This window comes from Drosophila grimshawi, unplaced genomic scaffold (assembly GCF_018153295.1).
Source record: "Drosophila grimshawi isolate 15287-2541.00 unplaced genomic scaffold, ASM1815329v1 contig_1367, whole genome shotgun sequence".
Lineage (NCBI taxonomy): Eukaryota > Metazoa > Arthropoda > Insecta > Diptera > Drosophilidae > Drosophila > Drosophila grimshawi.
In genome coordinates, this window is record NW_025062889.1 from 9,015,537 (window position 1) to 9,042,313 (window position 26,777).

The following is a 26,777-nucleotide window of genomic DNA, read 5'->3' on the forward strand; positions in this document are numbered from 1 at the left end:
AGCCAACTTGCCACAACAACAACAGCAACAACAACAACAATAGGCAGGCAGCGAACAACAAGGACACAACACGACAAATGGTTTTTATCGCTTTTTTGATGTAGTTTCTGTTGTTGCTGTTCTTCTTGTTGTTGCTGCTCTATTCTTGTGCTATTTTTGTGCAACTTTTTATACATAATGCATAAAAGTTGCCACGCCGCTGACAGTTTGAGTGACCACAGCGCACAATAATAACACACAACAACTAAGAAAACAAGAAGCAACAACAATGTTGGTCAAGCAACATCAGTTGAAACTTTTCGATGTTTTTATTTGGCATCATCAAAATGCGATTTGAGCAGCTTAAGTTATTAAACCTTCATGTAAATTATGCAAAAGAAAACTAACTGACAGCAACAACAACAACAACAAAACAGGGGTGTGTGTGTATGTGTGTGTGTGTGTGTGCTTGTCATTTATCTATTGTTTGTCAAAAAGTAGTACGTGTCAAAGCGTCAGCTAAATTAAGCTGTCATTAAGGACTTAATTAAAGTCCTTTGTTGAAAGTTGACATTGTGTAAAGAAAACGTTTGCTGCTGCTGCGAAAAATACAAATGACAACAACAACAACAACAACTGCTGCTGCTGCTGCTGCTGCTGCTGCACTTGCAGATAGAGCGAGAAAGAGAGAGAGGGGCAAACATGTAAAGCAAAAAGGGATATGACATCAAAGCAGCTAACCGAATATGAGTGCGTGTGTGTGTGTGTGCGTGTTTGTGTGTGTGTGCGTGTGTGTGTGTGTCCTGAGCATGTGTCAAAATTTTCAACAGTATCATGGCATATTGTGTGTGAGTGCGAGGGGGACGGCAAGAGTGCGGGCATAATGAGGCAAGGCGATGCTGCGAAAACTCATTAGCAAGCAAACAGGCAAACAGACAGACAGACAACGAAAGATGCAGACAGAGCGAGAGAGAGTGAGACAGAGACAGAGACAGAGTCGGGCTACTTCCCATTGACAATTGCAGATGGCATTAAATAACACACGCAGCAGAAAACACTTGCCAAAAATGAATATATAAGCGACTTGTCTTTTAATTAAATACATATATAAATATATATATACACACATATATGCATATACACTCATAAAAAAAAATAGCACAAATGAAAATCGCCTTAAAAACTACATAAAATGTTCTGCTTTTATTTTTAAATAATTACCAAACGTTCGTAAAATTTGCAAGATTTTCTTTCCATTTTTATTTTTATTTTTTTAATATATTTCTAAATAATAAATAAGAATGATAAATAATAATTTGTCTAAAAAGTATTTGTCACACTGTCTAAATCTGTCCATAAATTATTTAACAAAACTTTAACTGCATTATTGTATCATCTTAATAATAGAAAATATCTCTAAAAAGCAGAAATTTTATTTTCTTGCTTTTCTTTTTATTTCAAATGAAGAAAATATTTCCAAATTATTGTATTTATCAGTGCTTGCTGCAGTTGACAAGGCGGCAAACAGTTAACAAGCGGCACTCTCTTACTTTGTGGCGCCACAAGGCGGTATTCAATTGCAGCAACTGTGACTGCCAAACTGTTTTTAATTGCCGCCCAAAGGTATGCAACGAGAAACAGCAGCAAAAGCTGCCTCGAAATGCCAGCATTGCCAGCACACCAGACAAAGCCACCTGCATTTCCGCATCCGTCCCTGTGTGTGTGTGTGTGTGTGGGTGGGATTATAGGTGAAGCAAACGTTTCGCATGCAGTGTATGTATCTGTCTGCTTAACAAAATGACTTTTATTTTGAGAGCTCCATTCAAAATTGTTGTCGTCGTCGTCGGCAGCAGTTGCCGGCAGCATTTAAAATAATCACATTTTGAGCATCGAGCATTAAGCACACACACACGCAAAGAGACACAGACAGGCAAATAACGACACTTTAAAATAGCTGCACACAGAGAAAGCGAGAGGGAGATAGCGAAAGCATTCCCAAAAATTGAAACTGTGAATGGCAATGAGAAAGCCAAACAGAGTGCAATTTTTGCATACTTTTCCAACGTTTTGCAACACATTTGTTTAGGCCAATGTGTTCTCATCGCTCTCCCTCACTCTCTCTGTCTCTCTCTCTCTCAATCTCCTCCTTCCAACACACTCCATCCAACAATCAAAAGTGGCAGTGCTGCCATTTGTTCTGCATTCTGCCACCCACTCCATTTTTGGAGATTCTTTGCAAGGTGTCCACTCAAAATTCCAACGGACCACCCTGTCTGGGAATTATGCGGAGCGCAGCCTCAATTTTGGTTGCTTCTGCGCCACAATCCAAATACCAGAAAACTTTGCGACAAATACCGACAATCAATTCTTTTGCGGTCTTAAATTCTAATATAGGAACTTATATTCTACAATTTCATATAACTTTTTATTCTACTTAACCCAAATTAACAAATTTATCAAAATAGGCATATCATTTTGCTTTTGTCAGCTAGCCGGCAGTATTTTCCAGTATATTATCTTGACTATCCAGCAAGTGTTCATCTTGCCATTAGTCACACATTATTCTTTGCCTTAGTCAGTTCGGTCACACTGGCGAGCGTCGCAACTAGTGATCTTGTTGTTGTCTGTTTGTGAAGTTTGCGCGTTCGTCTTTTGTTTGGTTTTCATTATTGGGTTTATTTTTGTGTGTGAAAACCGATCTACTATTCATCAATTGTAATACATTCGCGCAAATAATAAATATTTATATTGCATACCATACACACACTACACACATTGTTCAACATTTTCGAGTCTTTTATTTAGATTTTCAGTGTGTATGCATCTTGACCTAAGTATATGTTCACACACATGCATACGTATGTTAATGTGTGTGTACATTTCTTGCATTCGCTGCAAGTAAATCTGGGTTGCCAGACTCAGCTACTTTTCAAAACATATTGAAATGAAATAGATTAGTTCATATTGACAATATGAGTAGCTAAATGAGTTCATATATGTGTACCTAAATAATAATAATAAATGAATAGAACAGTTTTTTGACACGAGCAACTGAAAATTATCGACAACGAAAATTAAACGCTGCGCGCCGACGCTGTGGCAACCTTACTCAGTCAGCTTCAGCTTGTTTACATGTTACACCGCTCACACGCACGCACGCACCTAGCGCTCTCGCCTCTCGCTCACACCTGTGCGATGGCTTAGCGGAAATGTGAAAGAATTTGTCGGCCAGCTCTTTGTTGTATTTGTTGCGTGGGTTCGCAGCTGAAGAAAAAACCAGTTTGTCGCCTCTTTTGTTTGTATAGTGTGTACCTATTATTTTTATGTTATTGTTTTCATTAATTTTGGAGTGTAAATGCTTCAAAAATTGAATGCAGACCAACGCGCCAAACTGTAAAATTGCAAAACTGTAAATGTGTGTGTGTGCTGTGTATATGCATTTATCATTAACCAATTTTACCAACGCAGAGCAAGGAGGAAATTTATTTAAAATCCATTTGCTGCTGCAAAATCAATTTTGTGGAAATTGCGTTGCAAGTGTAAAAATATTGAGTGACCATTAAAAATAATACAACTTAAATGTGTTAACAGTTATTTAAAAGGAATTTTTTTATTTTGTATATCTGACAAGTAAATTGCCAGCGGTTGCCAGTTGGATCAACAAACACAGTCGACAACATTTTCCCACAGCCATCTCCCTCCCTCTTTCTCTCCTGTGTGCAATTAAAAAAAACACAATAATCCAATTGAGGTTTGGGCAGGCCAGTGTGCCCACACCCATAAAGGAAAAAAGAAAAAAAAACGAGAGAATGCAATTGCTGCAATTGATTCCTTCGTTGCTTGCACTCCTGCTGCTCTGCTGCGGAGCACAACAAATTGCTGGCGACTACGAAAACACATGGAATTTCTACTATGAGCAACCCTGTTGCGCCGGCAACGAGCAATCGAACTACCCGAGACACAAAAGAGGTAAACTTATCAGAGACATTAACGACTGCAATTAACACGCACTTCGATAACCGCATATCGATCAAATTAATTACAAAAATATTTAAATGCTATTTATGCGGCAGCAATTTTCGATTAATCACGCTATTTTTTTGCTAATTCTTAATTGTTTATTTATGAGTGCATCGCGTGAGAGCATTTTAAAAATAGCATAAATAATATTTTTAATCTGTACTCGGGGTATTGATATTAATTTTCAATTTACATGCAAACGCAAAAGAATACAAACAAAAAAAAGATACAATGTGTAATATAAATAAAATAATATGCAATTGTAATTTATTTTCCCCAATATTGTTTTTGTTATTTATCTTATTGGTGGCGATATTAATTCAGCACGTTTTTGTCATTAAAAAAAAAACGTTTTTGTATTGGCTCCGACTACTTTTTAATATGTATTTGTTAACTTTTTTCGTCACCTTTTTTGTTATTGTTGTTGTTATTTATATCATTTTTACAGCAGCGCATAATCTGCATATTAATATCGGAGCCCATTGTTATTCATCTGCATGTCTATGAAACAAATACACACATTTATCAGTTTCATAGCAATAGCCAAGTTAATACTATAACTAGCAGCAATTATTTATAGTTTATGCGTGTCTGTGACAAAGCGTAAGGGATAAAGGATAATAGAGTAGAGCAATAATAACTGAATCCGCTAAAAGTTCAAAGACCCATAAAACAAATTTGCCTAAATACCATTTTTGGTTGTACATTCTATAATTTCAAATGAACAAAGAAAAGAAGAAATAAAAACGATTGTAAAACCGGTTAAATTGTGATTCGCTACCAGACAACATTATATAGTCATTTACATTTAGCCAAAGCACCGAAAACGGCTGGGAAGCCGTTGTCTATTTGTCTAGCTTGCCCATCAAGCCAGTTTCCGACCAGGTTGAAACAAAAAAACCATTCATTAATCATTTTATCGGCCCAATTGTAAATTTTTAACAAAGCTCTGGCCATCGATTTAATAGCATTTTCAAAATAAATTAGCAAACGTGTTTTTTTAAATATTTATTTTAATAACTCTCTTCGATTTACTAACATCTATCATCATCTATCTATTAAAATAAACAAATTAAAAATCACTTAATTTAAATATTGCTTTCAGCATCAAATTATAAAAGAAGAATGCAATTATCTTTCTGTCAGCTGTTTGTTTCTTTTTGTGACATCGACACAAAATTCTCCTGGTGAATTCCAAAAATTCTCCAACGTTCTTCACGAATGTTGAATACATCTTTATATTCTGCTAAAATGTGAGAGTGTAAGAAAAGTTGAAAAGTGAAATCAGGCTATTATTGATATGTATTCCACATTTTGCACTCCATTCTGCAAATATATATGCATAAATGGTTGTACGTGCAACGTTTTCCATACATTTTCCACATTGTCACATATTTAAATCCCAAGTAAATATTTTCTGATTGCGAGTATTTTTATCTAACGTTTTTTGTATAGCCTTTTAAATTTCTTTGGCATTTTCTTGCCAACATTTTTGCTGCAAGAAGCATATGAAGAGTGACAGAGTGGCAGTGGAGAGTGTCCTGTGGCAGCTTCATGTTGCATGTACATGTCCAGTAAACATGTTCTAATAGTTCACGTTCAAAAGATGCTGCCCAATGGGGTTAAATGGTTTGCCTGTATGTGTGTGTGTGTGTGTGTGTGTATGGGGCATGCAACACACGGTTACTTTGGCAGCATCAGCTATAACCGTTGCATAAAAGTTCACGTGCCGAGCTGAAACGAAAGCAACAAAAATAACTATGAGTTGCACTTGTTGTTGCACTTGCAATTGTTGTTGCTGTTGTTGGTGCTGCTTGACGCATATTGTAGTTAACTCGCCGGCTAAGCACTTGTAGCAGGAACGTGAGGCGATTAGAGAAAACGCTGCAAGTTGTTTGCGCATACTTTGAGCATAAAATGCATTGAGGTGTCCGCCTCCCGGAACAGTATCCTATGTCTGTGTGTGTGTGTGTCTGTGTGCTCTGTGTGTGCTTAGCCATTTCAAAAATGCAGCAGCTGCTTTTGGTCAATGTGTGTGTGTGTTTATGTTTTGAGCCATAAATTAAACGCAAAGCCACAAAAAGCTAAAAACTATACAAAATAAAATGTCAACTATAAATTTTAATGGACGTATAAAGTTGCTTGGTTGGCTTTTATTTGCTGCCTGCTTGCCCGCCTGCCTGCTTGCCTGCCACATGCAATGAAAAATTGTTATTTTTATTTATTTAACAAAATTAATTGCATTTCAAGTTTGATCCACAATTTATGTCCAGCTGCAACACACTGTCATTGCACCCAAAAGGTTGCCCCCAAAACTGATGCTCATTTACCCACAAACTTTTCATGTTATGCCTCGCTGCACTCTTGCCCCTTCCCCATTATTGTGCCTCACAAATTTCATCAGTTCATTTGTTGACTCAGTGCCGCAGTGGCAGATGATTCGTGTCTTTATTTTTAAAAATTCCATGCCTCAAACAGAGAATGAGAGAGAGATAGAAAGAGGTAAAGAGAGAGAGAGAGAGTTGTCCCTTGTCTTTTGTTGCCTTTTGGTCTTTTTCTTATTATTCTGTTCTGTGTTTTTGCTGCTCTGCCACGCCCCGCTGTGTTGCTCATTACTGACAGAAAGACTTCATTAGGTAGTCGGCATATATACATAATTATATTATATGTATTCAATAGAGCTGTATGCCTCAGGTAGCAGCCACAGAAAATAAATGATATATGAGACAGTAAATTCAATTGCCTTAGATTTTTGTAAATTATATTTATGTTATTTATGTTTATACATATGGTTTATTTATATTAGATAACATTTCTTTTGTTTATAATATTTATTCCATTCATATATTCGTTTGTATTTATTTGTTATCGTTTCTAGTTTTGCTATGTAATTTGCAATTTATCTGAAATGTGTTGGTCTTTTTCACACTATTTTTAATCAAAAACGTTAACTTAAATGTAGCTTTATTTTACTTTTTTTTATTTGGGAGCTTAACTTAAAGTATGCTGCTGTTTAGTCAACAATTAAATGACTGCTCTTCCAAGCCACATTGAAAATTTTATATTTAATTCCAAACTGAACATAGCAAAACAGTTTGAAATGCACTGCACTGCCGCATGCGAGCAATTCAAACTGTAGCTGGAATGCTTGACCCATTAAACGGTTTTTGTGATAAGTTGAAACAGCGTAGGCGTTATCCAAACACTGACCACGCACAAAACTCACATAACAAACAGCAACAGCAATCTGAGTGTGTTTCTCTGTGTGTGTGTGTGTAAAGTTGGTGTGTGTATTTGTGTTGATGCTCACGCGCAATTAAAACTCAGTGACACGTTTTCATTTAAGTGCTTAAGCATTTGTGTATGTCTCTGTGTGTGTGTGAGTGTGAGTGTGTGTGTGGCTGGGTCGACTTTTATGAGAGTCACATGTTACACAGGGCACATAATGAAAGTTCCTTGCCGCAAATTGAGTAACGAAGTGTGCAGGCGTTGCCACTCGCCTTGTTTTAGTTGATCCTGTTGCCTTTGCCATTCTTGTTCTTGTTATACCCTATAGTCATTTGAAATTGCCACAAAAGGGTAGCACAAAGTTGTGCAAATTGTTGATCTGTAGAACATAAAATATCCATCTGAATTTTTGAAAATCGCCATACATTTGACGGCAAGTCCAACTCAACTTATTATGCAGAAAACATATTTCCAAAAAGATAGGTTTTATCTTTTGAAAGGGTATCATAAAGTCTGGCACTCTCATCTAGCACACTCTCACTTCTTGTTGTTGTTTGTTTGTTGTGGCTGACAAGCTGGTTGAGCTGCGAGAACGCGTTTGTTGCCAACTGGCGTTAATGCAATGTCAAAAGCTGTTAGCTCAAAAGCTGAGAATGCAGGGCAGAAAAGCTGGTGCCAGAGTAGCCATGGTGAAGGGTCTCTCTGTGTGTGTGTGTGCGTGTGTGATTCCTGTCTGAATCCTGTGTCCCAGTTTCTCTTTGATCAGCCTCTTTGCTGTACTGTGGACGGCCCAAAGTGTGTTAACGCCAAAGTTTGCAGCAGCGCTCACCAAATTGAGTTTCAATCCAAACACCTGACACGAAAATTAATAATGTTAGTTCGCCAAGTGTGGCAGGAGAACAAAGCCAGGACAAAGGACATCATTAAAAACTAGGTTTTTCTCGTTTATATTTTTTTTAAGTAAGTATTCTGTCGGAAGTTTTAAGCGCCAGCAAAATCACGTTTCTTTGCACCAACAGCAACTTTGAAGTTGAATTTATGAGCGAAATAACTTGGTTGCAACTAGCGCTTACCAAACTCTTTCTACTTGCCACACATTTCCTTCCGCCCCAACTTCCGCCCTGCAACTGCAGTTCATTGTCAGTGCGAATACCCTGCATCTCAACTGAATATGTCAGCTACAATATGCATTATTCCATAATTTAAATATTAAAATATTTTTACAGAGTAAATTCTTAAATTTATCATTCACTTCATATATGTATATATATGTTTATTAATATTATTGAATTAGAGGGTATTTAGGCGTTCGTTGTGCTTGCTTTGCAATTTTTTCCTATTCTTGTTCTCTGTTCATATTTACAAATCATTAAGCTGCAAAGTTTGCACAATGAGAGAAAGAATGCTTGCCAAAGTTGTATAAAACATTTGATTGATAAACTCAACTCGAGTCGAGTCGAGTCGACTTGGAGCAGATTCCGTTTGCGGCTGATTAAAGCAGCTGATGCAGGAAGTTAAATAAATGGTTCTTATCAGTGAGCGCAGTGTGGGTGGAAACTATTAAATGTATTACACTTAATTAGAATAGCAGCAAAAGCGAGGAACAATCGTCAAACAACAATCGACATTTAACATTTAACTGGGCAAATGGAATTATGTAATGCAAAATGCAATCAGTGGCATATTAATCCAACATTACCATAACAACAAGGGCATAAAGAGCAGCTGGTTCACTTATTTTGTATGTCGTTAGCAAAACTCAATTATTAAAACTAAATGACGAATACAATTTGTGCACGGGTCGAGTCGAGTCGAGGAGTGACGGGACAAACAAGTCACTTAATGTCAATTTGCATTTGTAATTTTGACAGGATAGTATCGAAAGAGTTAGATATACACACACACATGTATATATATATATTATATTTATATATCTAAGCCCAGTTGATTGTGGATGCATTAGTTTCTGGCTACTTTAATTGAATTTCATTACGGGCATAATTGATTTAGACAGAGCGTGTAGAAATTTGCCAGAAACTTGCTAGTTGCTGTTATGCATTGTTAATCAAGTGTGTTGCAAGTGTGTGTGTGTGTGTGTGTGTACTTACATTATGCACTTAATTATGCAAGAGACTCACATTTAGCATGCACACTATTTAAGTATCACAATGAGTGGCTCTCGCTTACTCAAATTCCACAACTGCTTTGTATCTCTCTCTCTGGGTCTGTGCCACTTAAGTGCTCATTTTGTAGCGTCATTTTGCCTTGCCACTTGTCGGTGAATGCATGCGAAATTAAGCGGCACCGCAAAATGTTTATGTTCCCGCTGACTCTGAAGGTAACCCAATAGCTAAGCTGCTGCTGCTGCTGCAACAAAACACACAAAAAAGGAGAAGAAAAAACTTCAAATGGCTTGTCCTCGTTTATGACGCTCCAAATGGACACACACATTTTGGCCAGTCCAAGGCTCTATTAACAACAACTACAAAAAACCACACACATATGTGCACCCTCTCTCACCCTCACTCTCTCTCTCTCTCTCTCTCTCACACACTCTCGCTCTCTCTCTCTCTCTCTATCTGGCTGCAGCAGGCTCATCAAATGAAGTTGCCAAAGCTCGCAAAACACCAAAAATGAAACTGTTGCCACATTTGTTGAGTTTTTGTTGCAGTCTGCTGCTGCTGCAGTGCTTTGGCCAGCAGCAGCAAAGCGCATAAGTGCCAAGCCAGGCCAGTCTGCTTTCAGCTGCTCGTTTTTGTTGCTGCTTTTTATGAGTACTGTTTTTGCATTTGCTATTTGGCAACAAAATGAACTCAACTGCTGCTGCTACTGCTGCTTTTGCTGCTGCCCGAACATAAAATGTACTAAATAGAGTTGAAAATGTTTCGCACTGTCTGCCAGCAAAATGCAGTAAATGACTGCAGGCGGCTGCTTTAACATCTCTGCATTTTCAATATTGATGCGCAATTTGAGGTTCAGTCAACAGCACACAGAACTCCAAAAGTCTGCAGTTTATGCATACTCATTTTGTTAACAATGCAAGACAAAATCAATTTGATACTTTATTGTTATTGACAGCAACTTGATACTTTATTGTGATGTTAAAGAACTCAACTTAAAACGATTAATACTCAAACTTAGCTAAAGAAAGTGAGCTATAAATGTTCCTCAAATAAAACTATAATTTCTTCTTTTGTTTTCTACTCACTTATAGTCGAAATCACAAATACTAATATCATTATTATTAATTAAATACGGTTTCAACTAGTTTAAGTACTGAAATTTAATTTTAGATTTTCACCATATCAAGAAAAGGATTAAAAGAAGTGCAAATATTTAAATATGAAGGTCGCATTTGGCATTTAATTTTAAACGTATTTTTTTTCTGTGTGGAACAGATGAGCCGAGTCGCTGCTGAGGCTGATGCGTTTTAATTATTTTTACATACAATTTCTCGGCAAATGAAATGGCAACCACTTGAAAGCGGTCTTGCAACCGGCAACCGGCAAGCGGCAAGTTGCTCCATTGGGGCTGCCGCAGGCCACGAATCAGCGCACAAGTGTGGATAACAACACGCCTAGACATCAGACGTCTAGACAGTTTTCGAGTGCTTTATGCTGACGTAGTGCACACACAACAAACACACACAATACACACAACAAACACACACAATACACATACCGAAAGAGTTGCCGACAAGCTGAAGCCATTGCTCATAATTAGCCAGCAAAATAATGGGAAATTTACATAGCATGCGTAGTCAACAGAATTTAGAGACTGCATGTGGAAATGCCTATGAAATGGCTGCGTTTTCCACATTTCATCATAAGACATCGCCAAATGATAAATGACAAGCAGTCAACTTGATTCCAAAACGACATTAATTAATGCTGAAATTGTGAGAAAACTAATTCAAATTCACATTTATTTCATTTAAGTTGAAAATGTATAAATTAATGCGATATCTACAAATCAAAAGAATTTCTTTACTTCCAAAAGTTTGTCTTAAGCATTAAGTCTTGAGCAAAAATACTTATTCTTGTTATAGGAAATAATTTAAAAATATATATTTTTTTGTAGCTTTAGGATTGAAGTTCATATTTTGAATTAATTAATTTACTATAGAATAAAATGATCGCATGTCTTGGTTTATTGAAAGCACATACTGTCAAATATGCCTGAAAAGAAGTGTTCAGTTAAAGTTCAACAGTTAATCTTAAAGTCAAACAATCTTAACCACCGAACACTGCTTTTATGTGTAATCCTTGTATTTTAATTGCTCACACTTTCAAAAACACACAAAGAAATGAACACACAATTTTATAAACTGTTTTAAATGCCGTCATCAAACTTGTAAGCTCACCTTTTTGAGTTTGTGAACGCTGCTTGTGGCATCTATGGGACCCTTTGGATCCTTTGGAGCGTTGGCAATGCAAACATTTCAAAGGAAAACTGTCCTGTCACCAAAGACTTGCAACTGCCAGCTGCTTGTGGCCCTTGTGCCCGGTTGTGACAAGTCTGTGTGGCATGTTGGCCTGCGGTGCACAAGACAAATTTTGCAATATGTTCACTGCATTTGAGTCGCATTATTCATTTTTTTTTTTTGTATTTGATTTGATAATAACGTTTTTCCAAATAACATTTCCCTCATCACAGGCGAGGGCGAGTTGAAGAAATTGATTTGACTGCCAGGACGCAGAGTCGTAAAGACGAAAGGACATAAGGACGAAAAGACTTACGCATATTTATGAAGCGCATAAAAATTATTGACATATATGGAGTCATAAATACCCAAGCATATATGTGTGTGTGTATTGGTACTCGCATAAGCACTGTATGGCCATAATAAAAAATATATATATATATATATGTATAAATCCCCCGACCGAAAATCTAAAGCAATTTGCTTTGCCAAAAAAAAAAGAAGAAAAAACGAGTGAGTAAAAATGTTTGGCTGTCATAAAATTGTGCGCGCTTTGAAAGCCAGCTCGTAAATGCAATTTGATTTTGATTGGACTTGGATTAAAAGCAAATAAAGCAGACGAATCTCTCTCTTCCCTTCCCCCTAATCTCTACCTCCACCTCTCTCTCCCACCCCCTCTCTATCCGCGAGTAAAACACATTTACGACTGCTTTTTGGCTTAATGTTTGCCAGTTGCTCAGCTCAAACAAATTTTGCAGCTTCTTCCCATACACAATTGTCGCATGCGACACCTGCCACAAAGTTTATAGCTGCAACACTTGTATGCATCGCAGCGCTGACACTTGCTCTTCAAAGTTTGGGACCCTTCCGGCGTTGTTTCAAAAAACAATATGCCTACGATTAGCATCCGTTCAATTTGCAATTTATTATCGTTCGGGCAAAAACAAAAAAAGTAGCAGAAGCCAAAGCAGAGAAGCCACTCAGTTGATTTCCGCAGAAGGCAGTCGTAACAATTTATGCTGTCGCCGGCGCTCAGCATGTGAATAAACATAACATTCACAGACTATCCTATCTGCTGCCTATCGCCTCCGCAGACCCGGCCAACCAACCAACCAACCAACACTTACAACATTTATGGCCCATATGTATAATATTTTTATAGACTTCGTTCGGAATGCGTGTCTTCTTAATGCCGTGCTAGACAATTGTAGACTGGAAATGGAAATGGGTAAATGGCACCAGCAGCAAATATGTGTTGTGGATATTACCATTGTAAATATGCCGCAGATCGTTTAGTAGTCCGAGAAGCTGTTTTTCCCTCGATAAGCCCACATAAAGTATTTCAGTTTTTGCGCACATAAATTTAACTACAAATCGTATTGGGAATTGTTACATTATTGAGACAGCCAATTAATAAGTATATGCACATATTTTTGTCATATGTTTATGTTAACTCTGTTTATGGACTTGTTTTTGTACAGCGGCGCCACAAAGTAGGCAATGTTTGCCTACAAGCTATCTAAACACAAACATTAAATAGGATTTTGAAAGAAAAATATGTTTCGATTTCGAATACTTAGCTAGAGTATTGTCATATTAATATATTAGCCAAACTGGAATGGAGTTCATGATTTTGTTCGACTGCAAATTTAATCTGCTTACTTGAAAATTAGGTACGCTTCATGGGACTCCTATGGCTCTGTTTGTTTCTCACTTGATTCCCTAGTTTAAGCTTTCTAAATAAATATAATGTGTAAACCTAATTTTCAGCTTAAGTCATTGAGTTCTTATTTCAATCGAGGACTAAAGTCTAAAGTTGTAGACTTAAAGAACGCCCAACAACAAAATCTCAGCAACAACGTGAAAAAGTGGCCAGCAACTAACTAAAAGAAAAAAAGAAGCGGAAAAAGTTCGACAGCGAACGACAAACAAAATGCGAGTACACATTCGAAGGGGTTTGGGTTCAGGATCGTTTGGGGGGGGATAAGGAGTACGGGTGCAATAACAATTCAAGCGTATACAAGTCGACTTCCGGTTTGGCAAGGACATTTACCCGAATTGTGAGCAATATATGCAAAAGCACACACACAGGCACATATATATATTGTATATATATATGTGTGTGTGTATAAATATGCATATGTATTTTGTAGTTGCTGTTGTTGTTGTTGTAGTTGTTTCCCGTTGGCAAACAAAAGACGCAGATTCCTTTTTTTTGCCTTTATTGACACTGCTACTTTTTGGGAAAGCCGAAAAAGCTTCAGTGTTTGCTTTTATCCAAAATGTACTTTAAATCGGAAATCAAAAATAGCTGTACTTGTGTGGCATGAGTGTGGCGGGCGGAGATGTACAAGAAAACATGGATGACATAGAAACGGGTAGTATTTGCATTTTCCATTGTTGTGTACGAGCTAGTCATACATACAAATATCTATTGATATGTATATGTATATATATATATATATACAAGAATGTATGTTTATGTTCTAAGCTAAGCTGACTCGTTGTTTATTTTGATTTGACTTCTCTTTGAGCCTTTGAGGTCAAACTTAGCTGAAGACTCAATATAGAAATCATTAACATATGGGAATAATTATATATTTCTTTGTCAGCATATACGCCCAATAATTACTTTTTATTTCAAGGCGACACTGTTTAAATGCCAAATGTTAAAAGCAGCGGACAATTTGTTTCTTGTTGACATATGCAGAGAAATCCATGAATATGAATATGAGCGTCTCCATAATGACATAATTGTAAGAACTGTCCGCAAATTAATTGGGCGGCATATCGATAGCGCTGTTGAGAGTTTACTGCCTGACAGCCACATTAAATAACAATGCGTGTGTATGTGTTGGTATGTGTATGTGTGTGTGTGTGTGTGTGAGTGTTGATATGTGTGTATGTGTGGCCAGAACGTCAGGCACTCTAAGCAAATATTAATTAGTTTAATTAAGTAAATGCGTGCTCAGCGTTTTGCGCCTTAATCTCACACTCTCTCACACAAACACACACTCATGCAAAAGTGCAAACAACGCACAGACAGCGTGTCGTCAATGAAATTAACATAATAAGTGTGCACACACACACACACACACACACAGACACACACACACACACATCCGACATATAATTAATCAGGCTTGTTCCAAATTCCAATGCTGCTCATAATTTACACAGTGTGGCAAAACACTGGCAACCCAAAAGAATAATAGAGAAATGAGTTAGATCTGCTATCTTAGGCATGCCAAAGTTTATATAGACCAAACTCAAATTGTCGACATCTAAATTTGGAAAGTCGATCGATTGTTCTTGAGAAAGCTATATGATATAGTAATCGAATGCTAATAGTTTTTTTATGCTAACTTTAGGAGCACATTGTCAAGCATCACAGATGAGATTGGTTAGGATTGCTTGTCGACCGATTGTTCCTATTTCAGCTATATGTTATAGTAATTTGATAATATGTATATATATATATATATATATATATATTAAGCTTATGCAGTCGGAGAAATCCTCTTGAATGCTTTACAAAGTTAACGACAAAATTATCATGTAGAAAATTTAATAATAAATCCAAAGATAAAAACCATTCGAGCAAGTTTCAGTTTTCATAGCATACTTTTGTGCACTGGCTTTAATGCAATTTTCACGTATGAACTGTTTGCAAAGATTTGAACAATTTTCAATGCTTAACTTGCACTTCTTTGGCGCTACCGTCGAGCATAAGAAGTTCATCAGAAAGTTTGTTCAATTGAAATAAGATATAAAGCTCCACTCGCAACGCAGCGGAGATCTTTGCGCTTAATACGCACTACTCAGTGCATTTTCCCTGTATGCGTCTGTGTTTGGAGTATTTGTGTTGGCCAAAGTGAAAAGTAAATAAACAACATTTAAAGCTTGCACTTTGGCTACATTTGATGACGCCGGCGCTGGTTTGATAGTGTCTGAGACCGTGTCCGTGTCCGTGTCCTTTGCAAAGAGAGAAATGTCAAAATGTCATTTGATTGAAACAGGATATCTAACTTACAGGCGCCGGCTGAGTGTCCCTCGTTTGTCTCTCTCTCTCTCTCTCTCTGTGTATGTGTGTGTGGTCAGCCTGTGGTTGTGTCCTAGCACATATCCTCCCCGTGTCCACCCAATGTGTGTCCTGCCCCCCCTTCAGACTATTTTGGAGTTTGCGTTTTGTGTTTGCGTTTTGTCAATGTCGCTGCATAAACTTTGTTGACAGGCGCTCATTTGTGCCGGACTTCAACTTGGAGTCGGCGACGCTTTCGACTCGTATTCCTATTTGGGTTTAGGTTTGAGTTTAGGTTTAGTGCTGCCTGCCACTCACTTGAGGAAAAATTTGTTGTCTAAATATTGAAATTGGACTGAACAATGCTAACAATATTTGCTTATTTTTCATCCACTTGCAGATCATGTGCGGGAATTCACATGCGGCAAACTCTACTATCGCACTTTCCACTTGAATGAGGAGCGCGATTCGCTCTATGTGGGCGCCATGTAAGTAAACGAATAATCCACCAAATGACATACGACTAAAACGGTTCACTCATATAATTTGCAGGGATCGGGTGTTCCGTTTGAATTTGCAAAATATATCCTCATCGTATTGTGATGTAAGTATTTACTATTACTGCGTATTAATTTGTAATCAAACTGACAAAAGACAGCAACTATAGCAACTATGGTGAACAACAATAACAATAAGTATTCCTGCATAATCCGAACATTTGCTTTAAGGCTAAGCTCCCACGAGTTTCGTTTGGCGAGTGCTTCTTGTTATTATTATTCCCCCTTGGCAACAAATCGTGGCAAGCAGAGAGCACAGAGAGCACATAAAACGTGTAGCAGGCTTTTAGGCAAACAAGCTGTATATGTGCCACAGTGCGGCACTATTTTAAAAATTCATTACGCGTCTCCCGCGCAACATATGCTATGCGTGTGTGTGTGTGTATGTGTGTAGTTGCCAAATGTCCGCCACTGGCTTAAGCCTGTCCTTTTAGCTATATTTTTTTATCGTCGGACGTTGTCAACACTCGGGCAACAAAACAAAATACAACACAAGGATAAAGGACCAGGGTAAGCCACCTTTTAGGCGCGCATCAAATGCGAGCCACAAATCTTCGATTCCCCGATGTAAACGAGTGAAAAAAAAAAAATATATATATATATATCAGTGTTTTAGTTACCCCAACCCCAGCCCCAGCCGTGCCACATCCGGCACATCCTTTGGCAACGTGTCCCTGGCCTATACTACAACAAAGCCGGAACAAAAAGGTCCAAAAACATATTTAATATTCGCTCAGGGGGACTGCATTATGGCCATTTCGTTTTTGCCCTGCACACAGGGCCACATTCCACGTTTCGTGGTAATTTGCCGAGAGTACCGCATAATTTATGTACACTGCGCGAAAATCATTAAGCATTATAAACTACTTACATTTAGTTGCAGAACAAAACTCGTTAAAAATAAATGAAGTTAGTTAGTGGATAAGTAGGCATAAAATACCATAATTTTTAGATTAATGCAGACTAAACACTTGTCGAATTAAAGTGTAGTTTTAGAAAATTGGATCAGCTTTAACGAAATTATGGCAGCAGAAAATGTGGTATGGTTTTTAAGAGGATTTTTCTATAAAGAATTTAAATGTGGATTTCAGAATTGTTGTTCGTTCAAATTTAAATGCACTTTTAATATTTCTTTTGAAAATTGATTTAGTTTTGATAAAGTTATGGTAAATGGAAAATAAGACTAAATAAAATAACAATCGGAAAACAAGTATTTATCATAATATGAGTTGAAACTATAGCCGATCTACATATTTGGCGCAGTGTGCTTTGCCAGCAAGCACAGAGGTGTGAATCTGTATGTGTATGTGTGTGTGTGGGTGTGAATAAATGCCAAACCTGTAAATTATCGAAATTCGTGAATGCCGATAACACGAACGCGAATCCATCTATTCATACCAAGTGAGTGTATATTAGGGTGTGTGTGTGTTGGTTGTGGGAGGCTGTTTATGAATTTATGTCATACAAAAGCTTGTTTTATGAGTGAGACGTTGTGTGGCAACTTCGGCCTGCACCTGCAGCAGCTGAAACCTGGCCGCAAACGTATCGTAAAACCGAAAGATGCCACGTTTTGTTGCCATTTCGAGACATTCAACCACCCAGCACCACCCATTTATTCAGTCAGCTTTTGCCCAACCGGCATACGTCAATATATTTTATGTGTTATTTCACACACAGTGCTGCGAGCAAAACTGCGTTCGCCGTGGGCATCATTTGCAAGCGCCTACGAGCCACGAGGCCGTGTGGCAAGGTGGCAAGGTGCTGCTTTTGGCTGCTTTATGCGGCAAATGCAAATTTTACTAAATAATACATGAATTTGGTTTTATGTAGACGCGTAGTGTGCTCTACCACCACTCTCCACGGTGGTGCTGTGTGGTGCGTGCGCGCATTTCGCTTGAAAATATTTCGTATGTGCTCGTTACATTACGTGATTTATAAATCAATTTGCTTGAAAGCATGCCACACGAAGCTTTGCCCAAGTTCTGGCAGGACTTCTTTTTGCTGCCACCACCCACTACCCAACCCCGCCTAACTTCTAGTTGTAGTTTATGCGTGGCACCAAAAAATATAACCACAAAAAAAAAATGAAAGAAAAAAAATCCGAAAACCATTTGCACCCAAGAAGCTGGCTGCAGCCATAAGCCGCCTCCTTCAGTATCGAGACTGCATACAAAATGTATTAATATTAAATTTTAAGTAGCGACTTGTGCCCAAATGCCATTAATATGCACCATATGACGCTCAATTGCAATTTGTGGTTTACATTCAATTGAATTTTCAATTAATAGACGAGTAGCTAAAAGAAATACAGAATAAAAATAAGTATCTTTGAGCTGTGGATAATTTTTAAGCTTCCCCAAGATTTTCTGGGATAGAATTTGCTTAAAATTATGTTTTCAAACTGAGATGCTGTATTAATCTAGAGCCTAAAGAATAACCAAAAATATATTTCTTTTGAAAATCGGTTCGGTTTTGACAAATTTTCATATAGAACTTTTTTTAAATTTTATAAATTGACTTTGTTTTTCAGCGAGATGTTATCAATTTGGAACCCACACGCGACGATGTTGTGAGCTGTGTGTCAAAGGGCAAAAGTCAGGTAAGTCAATAACTCCAAAGCCTGCTAAGCAGACACAGAGATATATAAATATAGGAGTGAAAACTATTTCAATCAACGATTGCATTTGTATGGACGACATTCTATTTATGCCAAGTGCAAGACAACCTCATAAATCGGGTGCATTTGTGGCGTTCTGTTCTGCATTTGATTGATTTTTATATCATGTATATCGAGGCATCGAGGTGGCATTCTCCTGATTACAACTTCACATGCATATGGACTCCATTCAGCGAGCAGCTGTAGCAACAGCTACAGCAGCAGCAGCAGCGTCTGGGACTGAATCAATTTTCTGGTTTTGAAGAACGCACGCGAAATGCTCCAATTTCAAAACCGCAACCGACTCCGATAAAGTTTCTAGCGCTGCGCTTTGTAAATGGAACGTTGCCTGTTATTGTAACTCGTTTATAATGTGACAGCAAATCCTTTCATTTGAAATCTTTTTCAATTTATTTGTGCCTTTTCAATTTGTAGCGAGTTTTTCGTGCGCCACACAGTTTCAGTTGCATGCCACAGACCGCCAAAGCTAGCTGACATATACACACATGTGACTGCATGTATATATATATATCTATAACAGATTCTGGCTGCCTTATATCTATATGTCAATTGTAGTGTTTTTCGGTCCGCATTTGAGCTGCAGCTGTGTGTGTGTGTATGTGGCTTGCTTAAGTCATCATAATGCTGCCAGGGATTTTCCAATGTTGCATTGTTGCACAATTGATTTAGCGACAGTGGCTGCACTGACGCGTGCTATTACAAATTGTTCCATTTCTTTTTGATTTATTTTTTTTATGTGTGTAGTAGTTTATAGCATACTTAGTAGCAAATTTGGTGCAACGCCATCCAAATGCGATATTATCTTTATACATTTGGCAGCATATCAGAACCCATAATACATATTATTGATGGAAATAAACAAAGAATTGCTTAGCTGTTATTTAATGTATCTTTGTATGTACTATTGTCTCTTCGGATTTAATAATATGTTTCTTCTTGCATCTTTTACAGGTCTTTGATTGCAAGAATCATGTGCGTGTCATACAATCGATGCAGCAAGGCGATAGGCTCTACGTTTGTGGCACCAATGCTCACAATCCCAAGGATTACGTCATCTATGTAAGTACTCATAATAGCCAGCCTTTCTGTGGCCTCCTTTTTTGTATGTCTGCTCAAGGACAAGTTCTGAGGACAAGGAATGATAACACGCAACTATTTTTGAATGAATTTTTATTTTGTATTGTGTGTTGTGTGCTGCTGTGTTGACTTTAGATCGTAATCCTGGAAAAGGCAAAGAAAACGCATCTAGCCGCTTTTCAAATGTGCCCTGAATAGAGTAATTCTTCGTTTTCGACGACTTCTATGCGTTAGTTTTCATCTGCTTGGCATATACATATATGAAACTTGTACAAGTTTTGTAGCGCACAAGTCATGAAAATAGTCATTAGTGTGCAGCTGTAGCCAAGCCATACAAATCTCATACACGCACACACACACACACACACATCAGGTGCACAATTCAACCTTTGCCCTCGCCCCCTCTCTCTCTCTTCACAGTGTGAGTCTCTTTGGAAATACAACTTGGTTTGTATTAGGTGAAGTGCACAGCTGAGCAGTAAAGCATGCATTTTGATTTTGTGCCCTCAAAAACTTCAACTTCACCAAAACAAAAACCAAAAAGAAAAAAAGAAGGCTACAAACAACAAAGAAAACTAAAAGCAATATTTGAGAGCAACGATTGGCAAGTTTTTGCTCCTTTGTGCTCAGCATTTTCAGCAGCGGCAATCAGCCCAACAATTAGTAAAAAGTTTTTAGGTCTTACGTTCAACGTGCCTGGACTAATATTTCATATAAATTCTTGACACACATTTCATAATTAAATGCTAGAATTTGATCTGCTATTGCCAATTTAAAAGGAAATAATTGAATTTAATTAAATATAAGAAATGCCAAACTAAACTGTTATTTATTATTTATTTCTCATTTGATTTACCAGTCGAATTTGACGCACTTGCCACGCTCGGAGTATGTGATCGGTGTTGGTTTGGGTATTGCAAAGTGCCCCTACGATCCTTTGGACAATTCAACTGCCATTTACGTGGAGGACGGTAATCCCGGCGGATTGCCTGGTCTGGTAAGCAGCAAAAGTATATACATAACATATATATATATATATATGTGTGTGAACCGCATCAGGAAAAAAAAAGAAGAAAAACAACCCCAGCAAAGCACTTCAATCAAGTTTATCGCACTCAATGCTTTGTATCTTTACCCACAGTACTCGGGCACCAATGCGGAATTCACAAAGGCGGATACTGTGATCTTTCGAACGGATTTATATAATACGTCAGCAAAGCGCTTGGAATACAAATTCAAGCGCACGCTCAAATATGATTCCAAGTGGTTGGACAGTAAGTAAAAAAAAAAAAAATACAGAGCCAGTGAGCTGCTTCGCTTCTGGCTCTAGATAAAAATTGAAAAAAAATAGGAAAGGATTTAGAAATGATTTCGCGCATGAGTTTGTATTGTTTGTTTGTGTGTTTCGGCACGCACAGACTACTAGAGGAGAGCTGGGAGCTAAGCGGCTTATGGTACATCCAATTATGTAGATCGTTACTCACTCAGCGGCGGTCATCAATCTCACACAAACACTTTTCTTTTCTTTTTTTTTTTTTTCTTGCACATTTTCTTCATTTACAGAACCCAATTTCGTTGGCTCCTTTGACATTGGCGAGTACGTGTATTTCTTTTTCCGCGAAACGGCCGTGGAGTATATTAACTGTGGCAAGGCTGTCTATTCGCGCATCGCACGCGTCTGCAAGAAGGATGTGGGTGGCAAGAATTTGTTGGCGCACAATTGGGCCACATATCTGAAGGCACGGCTCAATTGCAGCATATCGGGCGAATTTCCTTTCTACTTCAATGAGATCCAATCGGTTTATCAGCTGCCCAATGACAAGACTCGTTTCTATGCCACATTCACGACCAGCACCAATGGCCTGATTGGATCAGCCGTATGCAGTTTCCACATTAACGAGGTCCAGGCTGCCTTCAATGGTGAGTACCGAGTACACATACATATGTATGTGTGTACATACGCTTATATAGATCTTAACTGTTGTGTGTCAAATGGATGTGATGAACGAGACGTTATCGTGGCCACAATGTTGCCAACTGTCAACTCGCAACAGACGTGCAATTTTCTCTTTTGTTTTGTATCATTTTTTTCTCTTTTTTTTTGTGTCCCCCAACCAAATTGTGCTCAATCCCTCAAGTGCTTTGGGTGGAAATAGAAGTTGGAATAGAAAATAGCAAATAGAAAATGGAAAATGCAACTTATCGGCAAATTTTATTTGCAAACTGAAAACTGCATTGCTCGGTTTTAGCAGTCAGCTGCTGCTGGCCAAAGGGCCCACTATGATTGTCCCTCTCTCTCTCTTTCTCCACGGACTTGGGGACAGTAATAGTTCAGCGATAAATCCAATAGGTAGCACAGATCCAATACTAGTAACGACAGCGCGACAATGCAAAGTATTCACAGTGTGTGTTGAGTGTTTTGTAATTTCAGCGCTTCACTCGCCTTTGCCGTGGAGCAACATAAATCGTATTAGAAAATCCATTTGAATGGATTATTGCCACACACGCTGACACACACACACACTGACACACACGTACGTTGAGACGCTTAACAGCTGACACGTTGGGGGACTCTGATTTAAAACTTCATTGCAACACGACATACACCTGAAATATATACATAGATATAGCATATACATAGTAGCTTCCTGTTAGTGAATAACTCTTAACCATAATCCTTTTTGCCATTTTTTTTCACATTTTACCACGTATTTTTTGTTTGCTTGATTTTGTTTTTGGTTTTTGCTCACTTGCAGGCAAATTTAAGGAGCAATCCTCTTCAAACTCCGCCTGGCTGCCGGTGCTCAACTCCCGTGTGCCCGATCCGCGACCCGGCACATGTGTCAACGATACCTCAAATCTGCCAGATACCGTCCTGAATTTCATACGCTCGCATCCACTTATGGACAAAGCCGTAAATCACGAACACAACAATCCGGTCTATTATAAAAGGGATTTGGTGTTCACAAAGCTCGTTGTTGACAAGTAAGTTTTATTTCTACTTGTTATCTCTCTGCCTTTCTCACTGAATTGCTTTCATGCACATATGAACACATAAATAAATATCTACATACATACAAGTACACACTTATATATGTATATATATATATGTGTGTCATACATAGATACATACACACAGATTTCAAGTACAAACAGTGTCCAGTCAGTCGAGTGTGTGTTGTCGAACGCTTTTTGTTCAATTTTTATAATATATTTGCATTTTTCGATTTGTTTCTTTTTGTGGTTTTGTCTGTGTGGTCTGCTGAAAGTGCCAATCCATGTACGTAAATTTATTATTTGATTATTTGAGTGCTTTAAGTAACACAAGAGTAAAGTGCTTGTTGCCAAATTGTACACAATATCAATTTTAAATTTCGGCTCATAGCCAGGTAGATTAAAAATAATCCCACCCCCACTCTGAATCTCTTTGGTTCGTGCAACTGAAAAAACCATCCTGCAATTTTCGTATGCACATAAATAATGTATATTTGCTAACTTTCTCTCTGTTTCTCTGGCCTAAATATAAAGTTTGAATTTCATCTTTGTATTGCATTCGTAATCGTTTTAAGAGCAGCACTTTTATATTTCTCATGTAATTACTGAAAATATTTTAAATTGTAAGCATAAATATTGAGATTAATATATGAATATCAGATTTAAAACAAAGCTTTGTAATTAATCAAATATTACATTCTCTTCATAATATATTTATTAATAAATTCTTGACAATTTTCTTTGCTGTTTCCTAATTAAAAGTCGGACCAAACCCTTTTAAAAGCAATTTTTTTGCAAGTTTTATAAAAATTTTAATTAAATTGCTCTTGCATATTATAAATAGATAAATATTATGCAAATAAAAAATCCACTTAAAAAATATGAACATTAAAATGTAATATTTTATTCGCAAAAGCGAGCAACGAGTTTCTACATATTTGCATTAATTGCCCTGCGACTGCGTCTGAAAATGGCGAAATCATGTGACGAATTTTAATACCTTCATTTACAACATGCTGCAATAACAACAACAGCAACAACAATACGCTCAGGTGTTGCAAGGTGTGTAGTTAAAAATAAAAAATACATAAAAACACGGCCATTATGCATACAGATGCGACTATTTAATTCGTTAATATTCTGTCCATTTATCATATTAAATAGGCATTTAATTTCGATGACTGCAATTGCAACAAAAGGGTGGCAATAAGCCATTGATAGACATTTACATATGCATGCTACATGTTTAAATCTCAGCATATGCCCAGCAAAATGCTACTTTTAAAGTAAACGAATGGGTTTTTGTATTTTGTGCTTATCTTTTGGCAGAATCAAAATCGACATATTGAACCAGGAGTACACAGTGTATTACGTGGGCACCAATCTGGGTCGCATCTACAAAATCGTGCAGTATTATCGCAATGGCGAATCGCTGTCAAAGTTGCTGGACATATTTGAGGTGGCGACCAACGAGGCCATTCAGGTGATGGAAATCAGTCAGACACGTAAATCCCTCTATGTGGGCACCGATCATCGCATCAAGCAAATCGATTTGGCCATGTGCAATCGACGTTATGACAATTGCTTCCGTTGTGTCCGTGATCCCTACTGCGGCTGGGACAAGGAGTCAAACACGTGCCGGCCATACGAATCGGAGCTTTTGCAGGTAAGTGTGCCATATTCAGGCACAGTTAACGATATGCAAGCAAAATACACAAATAAACACTCAACACAACAGGATGTGGCCAATGAGACGAGCGACATATGCGATTCCAGTGTGCTGAAGAAGAAAATCGTCGTCACATACGGCCAGAGTGTCCATCTGGGCTGCTTTGTCAAGATACCGGAGGTGCTGAAGAACGAACAGGTCACCTGGTACCATCACTCCAAGGACAGGGGACGGTGAGTCACAGCTCGACATGAAATCATAAAGTAATTAACAATATGCACTTATATTCGAAACATTGCCAGCTATGAGATCAAATACAATCCAACCAAATACATTGAGACGACGGAACGCGGACTTGTTGTGGTGTCGGTGAATGAGGCCGATGGGGGACGCTACGATTGTCACCTGGGTGGTTCGCTGTTGTGCAGCTACAACATTACCGTCGATGCACATAGGTAAGTTACCCCCCCAAAAAAAAGGGAAAAGGAAAAGGAAAAAAAATTGGTTACCCCTCAATTGACTGTTAATTACGAATGGTTTTCTCCGTCCACTTTCTATGTAGATGCACGCCACCAAACAAAAGCAATGACTATCAGAAAATCTATTCGGATTGGTGTCACGAATTCGAGAAATATAAAACCGCCATGAAGTCCTGGGAAAAGAAGCAAGCGGTAAGTTATTATCCTGATTGAAATTATCACCCGCAGGCGGCGCTAATGAGCGCAACACACACCCACCCAGAGTGTCTGAGAGAGAGAGTGAGAGAGAAACTCTTGGGGGCAGACACATGCCATAATAAATGATTTGCCTGGCAATTATTTTAATAGCCTGCTGGCTAACTGACACCACAACGGTCAAATCACAAACAGTGTAAAGTAGTTAAGCTGTCATTATCCAAACACTGGCACCAGCGGCTACCAGGTAGCTTGTCAGTCTGCCAACCTGTCGGCCAATGTGGCTTAGAGCGATTCAGCAGCGGTCTCAATATGGTCGCGTCTCAATATGGTTCGATATATGTGCCCAGGTGGCTAGGTGCGACCTCAATGCCTGATAATTGCCTATATGGTAATGATGGGTGGTATGATAGTTGTGTGTGTCAGACATTCGTTGTCATGTGCCCGGAACAAGCAATTAAAATGCAATCATACAACTAATTGTCAGTCAGTATGTCTGTCATATGCTCAAAACATAATATGTTTATAATGCTCATCGCAGCTGGTTACCACACACGCATTTAATACAACATTTGTCAATTACAATTCTACGTTTCTTACAGCAATGCTCGACACGCCAGAACTTTAGCAGCAATCAGCACCCAAATGATATTTTCCGCAAGAATAATGTTTGATACGATGACGATAGCTTCATAGTCACCATGCCAACCATCCATGTCCATTAAACGTTTCTACTAATTCGTGAATGAAGTTCTCAGCATCAACATACCGCATACTGCATCAAATCGAATCATCGAATCAGAAATCACAGAAAAAAAACTCAATAGATCGTCTATCTTCGACTTAAGATGCCGCACAGATCAATCAATCAATCAATCATTCATCCATTGGCGCTAAACTGATAAATTTAAGCAATTGCATCAAGAGCATAATCGAATCCTAGCAAACTGCATTTATACGAATATCAACGTACATATGTATAGTGAACCACTTCCAGTACAGTGCATTTATTCAACTCTACTCCAATAATCGTGACAACTAATAAGGTTTATTAAACACAAAACAATTTGTCTACACAATAATATAAATACAGACCATTCTACAAATAGCTAGCTACAAACAATTAATAAGAAAAAAAAACTGCCGCTCGCATCGCAAACAATATAAATATAACAAGAAGAAAAAGAGAAAAAATCACTTCATATCGTTAATATAAACATTTAAATATAACAATAATAATTAAATTTTTAAGCATACTTACTGCAACTTAAAGTGACGCAATGTTTCAACATGTTAATATGTAATTCTATCAAATACAAAATATAAAAGAAAAACAAACAAGTATTAAAAGTACATACATAAATACATAAGCAAAGGCAAAAACACACATTTCATGCATTTTAATGGATAATAAAATCAAATATAATAATAATATCGAATTGCATTAAATAAACCTAT

At 37.8% G+C, this 26,777-nt stretch overlaps 1 protein-coding gene across 1 annotated transcript; it reads left to right on the forward strand.

The window, feature by feature from the left end:
* Nucleotides 1-2,592: 2,592 nt before the first annotated feature.
* Nucleotides 2,593-26,513, forward strand: LOC6559813 (semaphorin-2A). The gene is made up of 15 exons (XM_032734823.2): nucleotides 2,593-2,694; nucleotides 3,611-3,948; nucleotides 16,072-16,159; nucleotides 16,224-16,275; nucleotides 18,759-18,827; nucleotides 19,857-19,964; nucleotides 20,842-20,979; nucleotides 21,124-21,256; nucleotides 21,546-21,902; nucleotides 22,739-22,967; nucleotides 24,306-24,642; nucleotides 24,715-24,878; nucleotides 24,948-25,100; nucleotides 25,208-25,316; nucleotides 25,922-26,513. The coding sequence occupies exons 2-15, from the start codon at nucleotides 3,789-3,791 to the stop codon at nucleotides 25,991-25,993; spliced, it is 2,169 nt and encodes a 722-aa protein (XP_032590714.1). The 5' UTR covers nucleotides 2,593-2,694; nucleotides 3,611-3,788; the 3' UTR covers nucleotides 25,994-26,513.
* The last annotated feature ends 264 nt before the right edge of the window (nucleotides 26,514-26,777 follow it).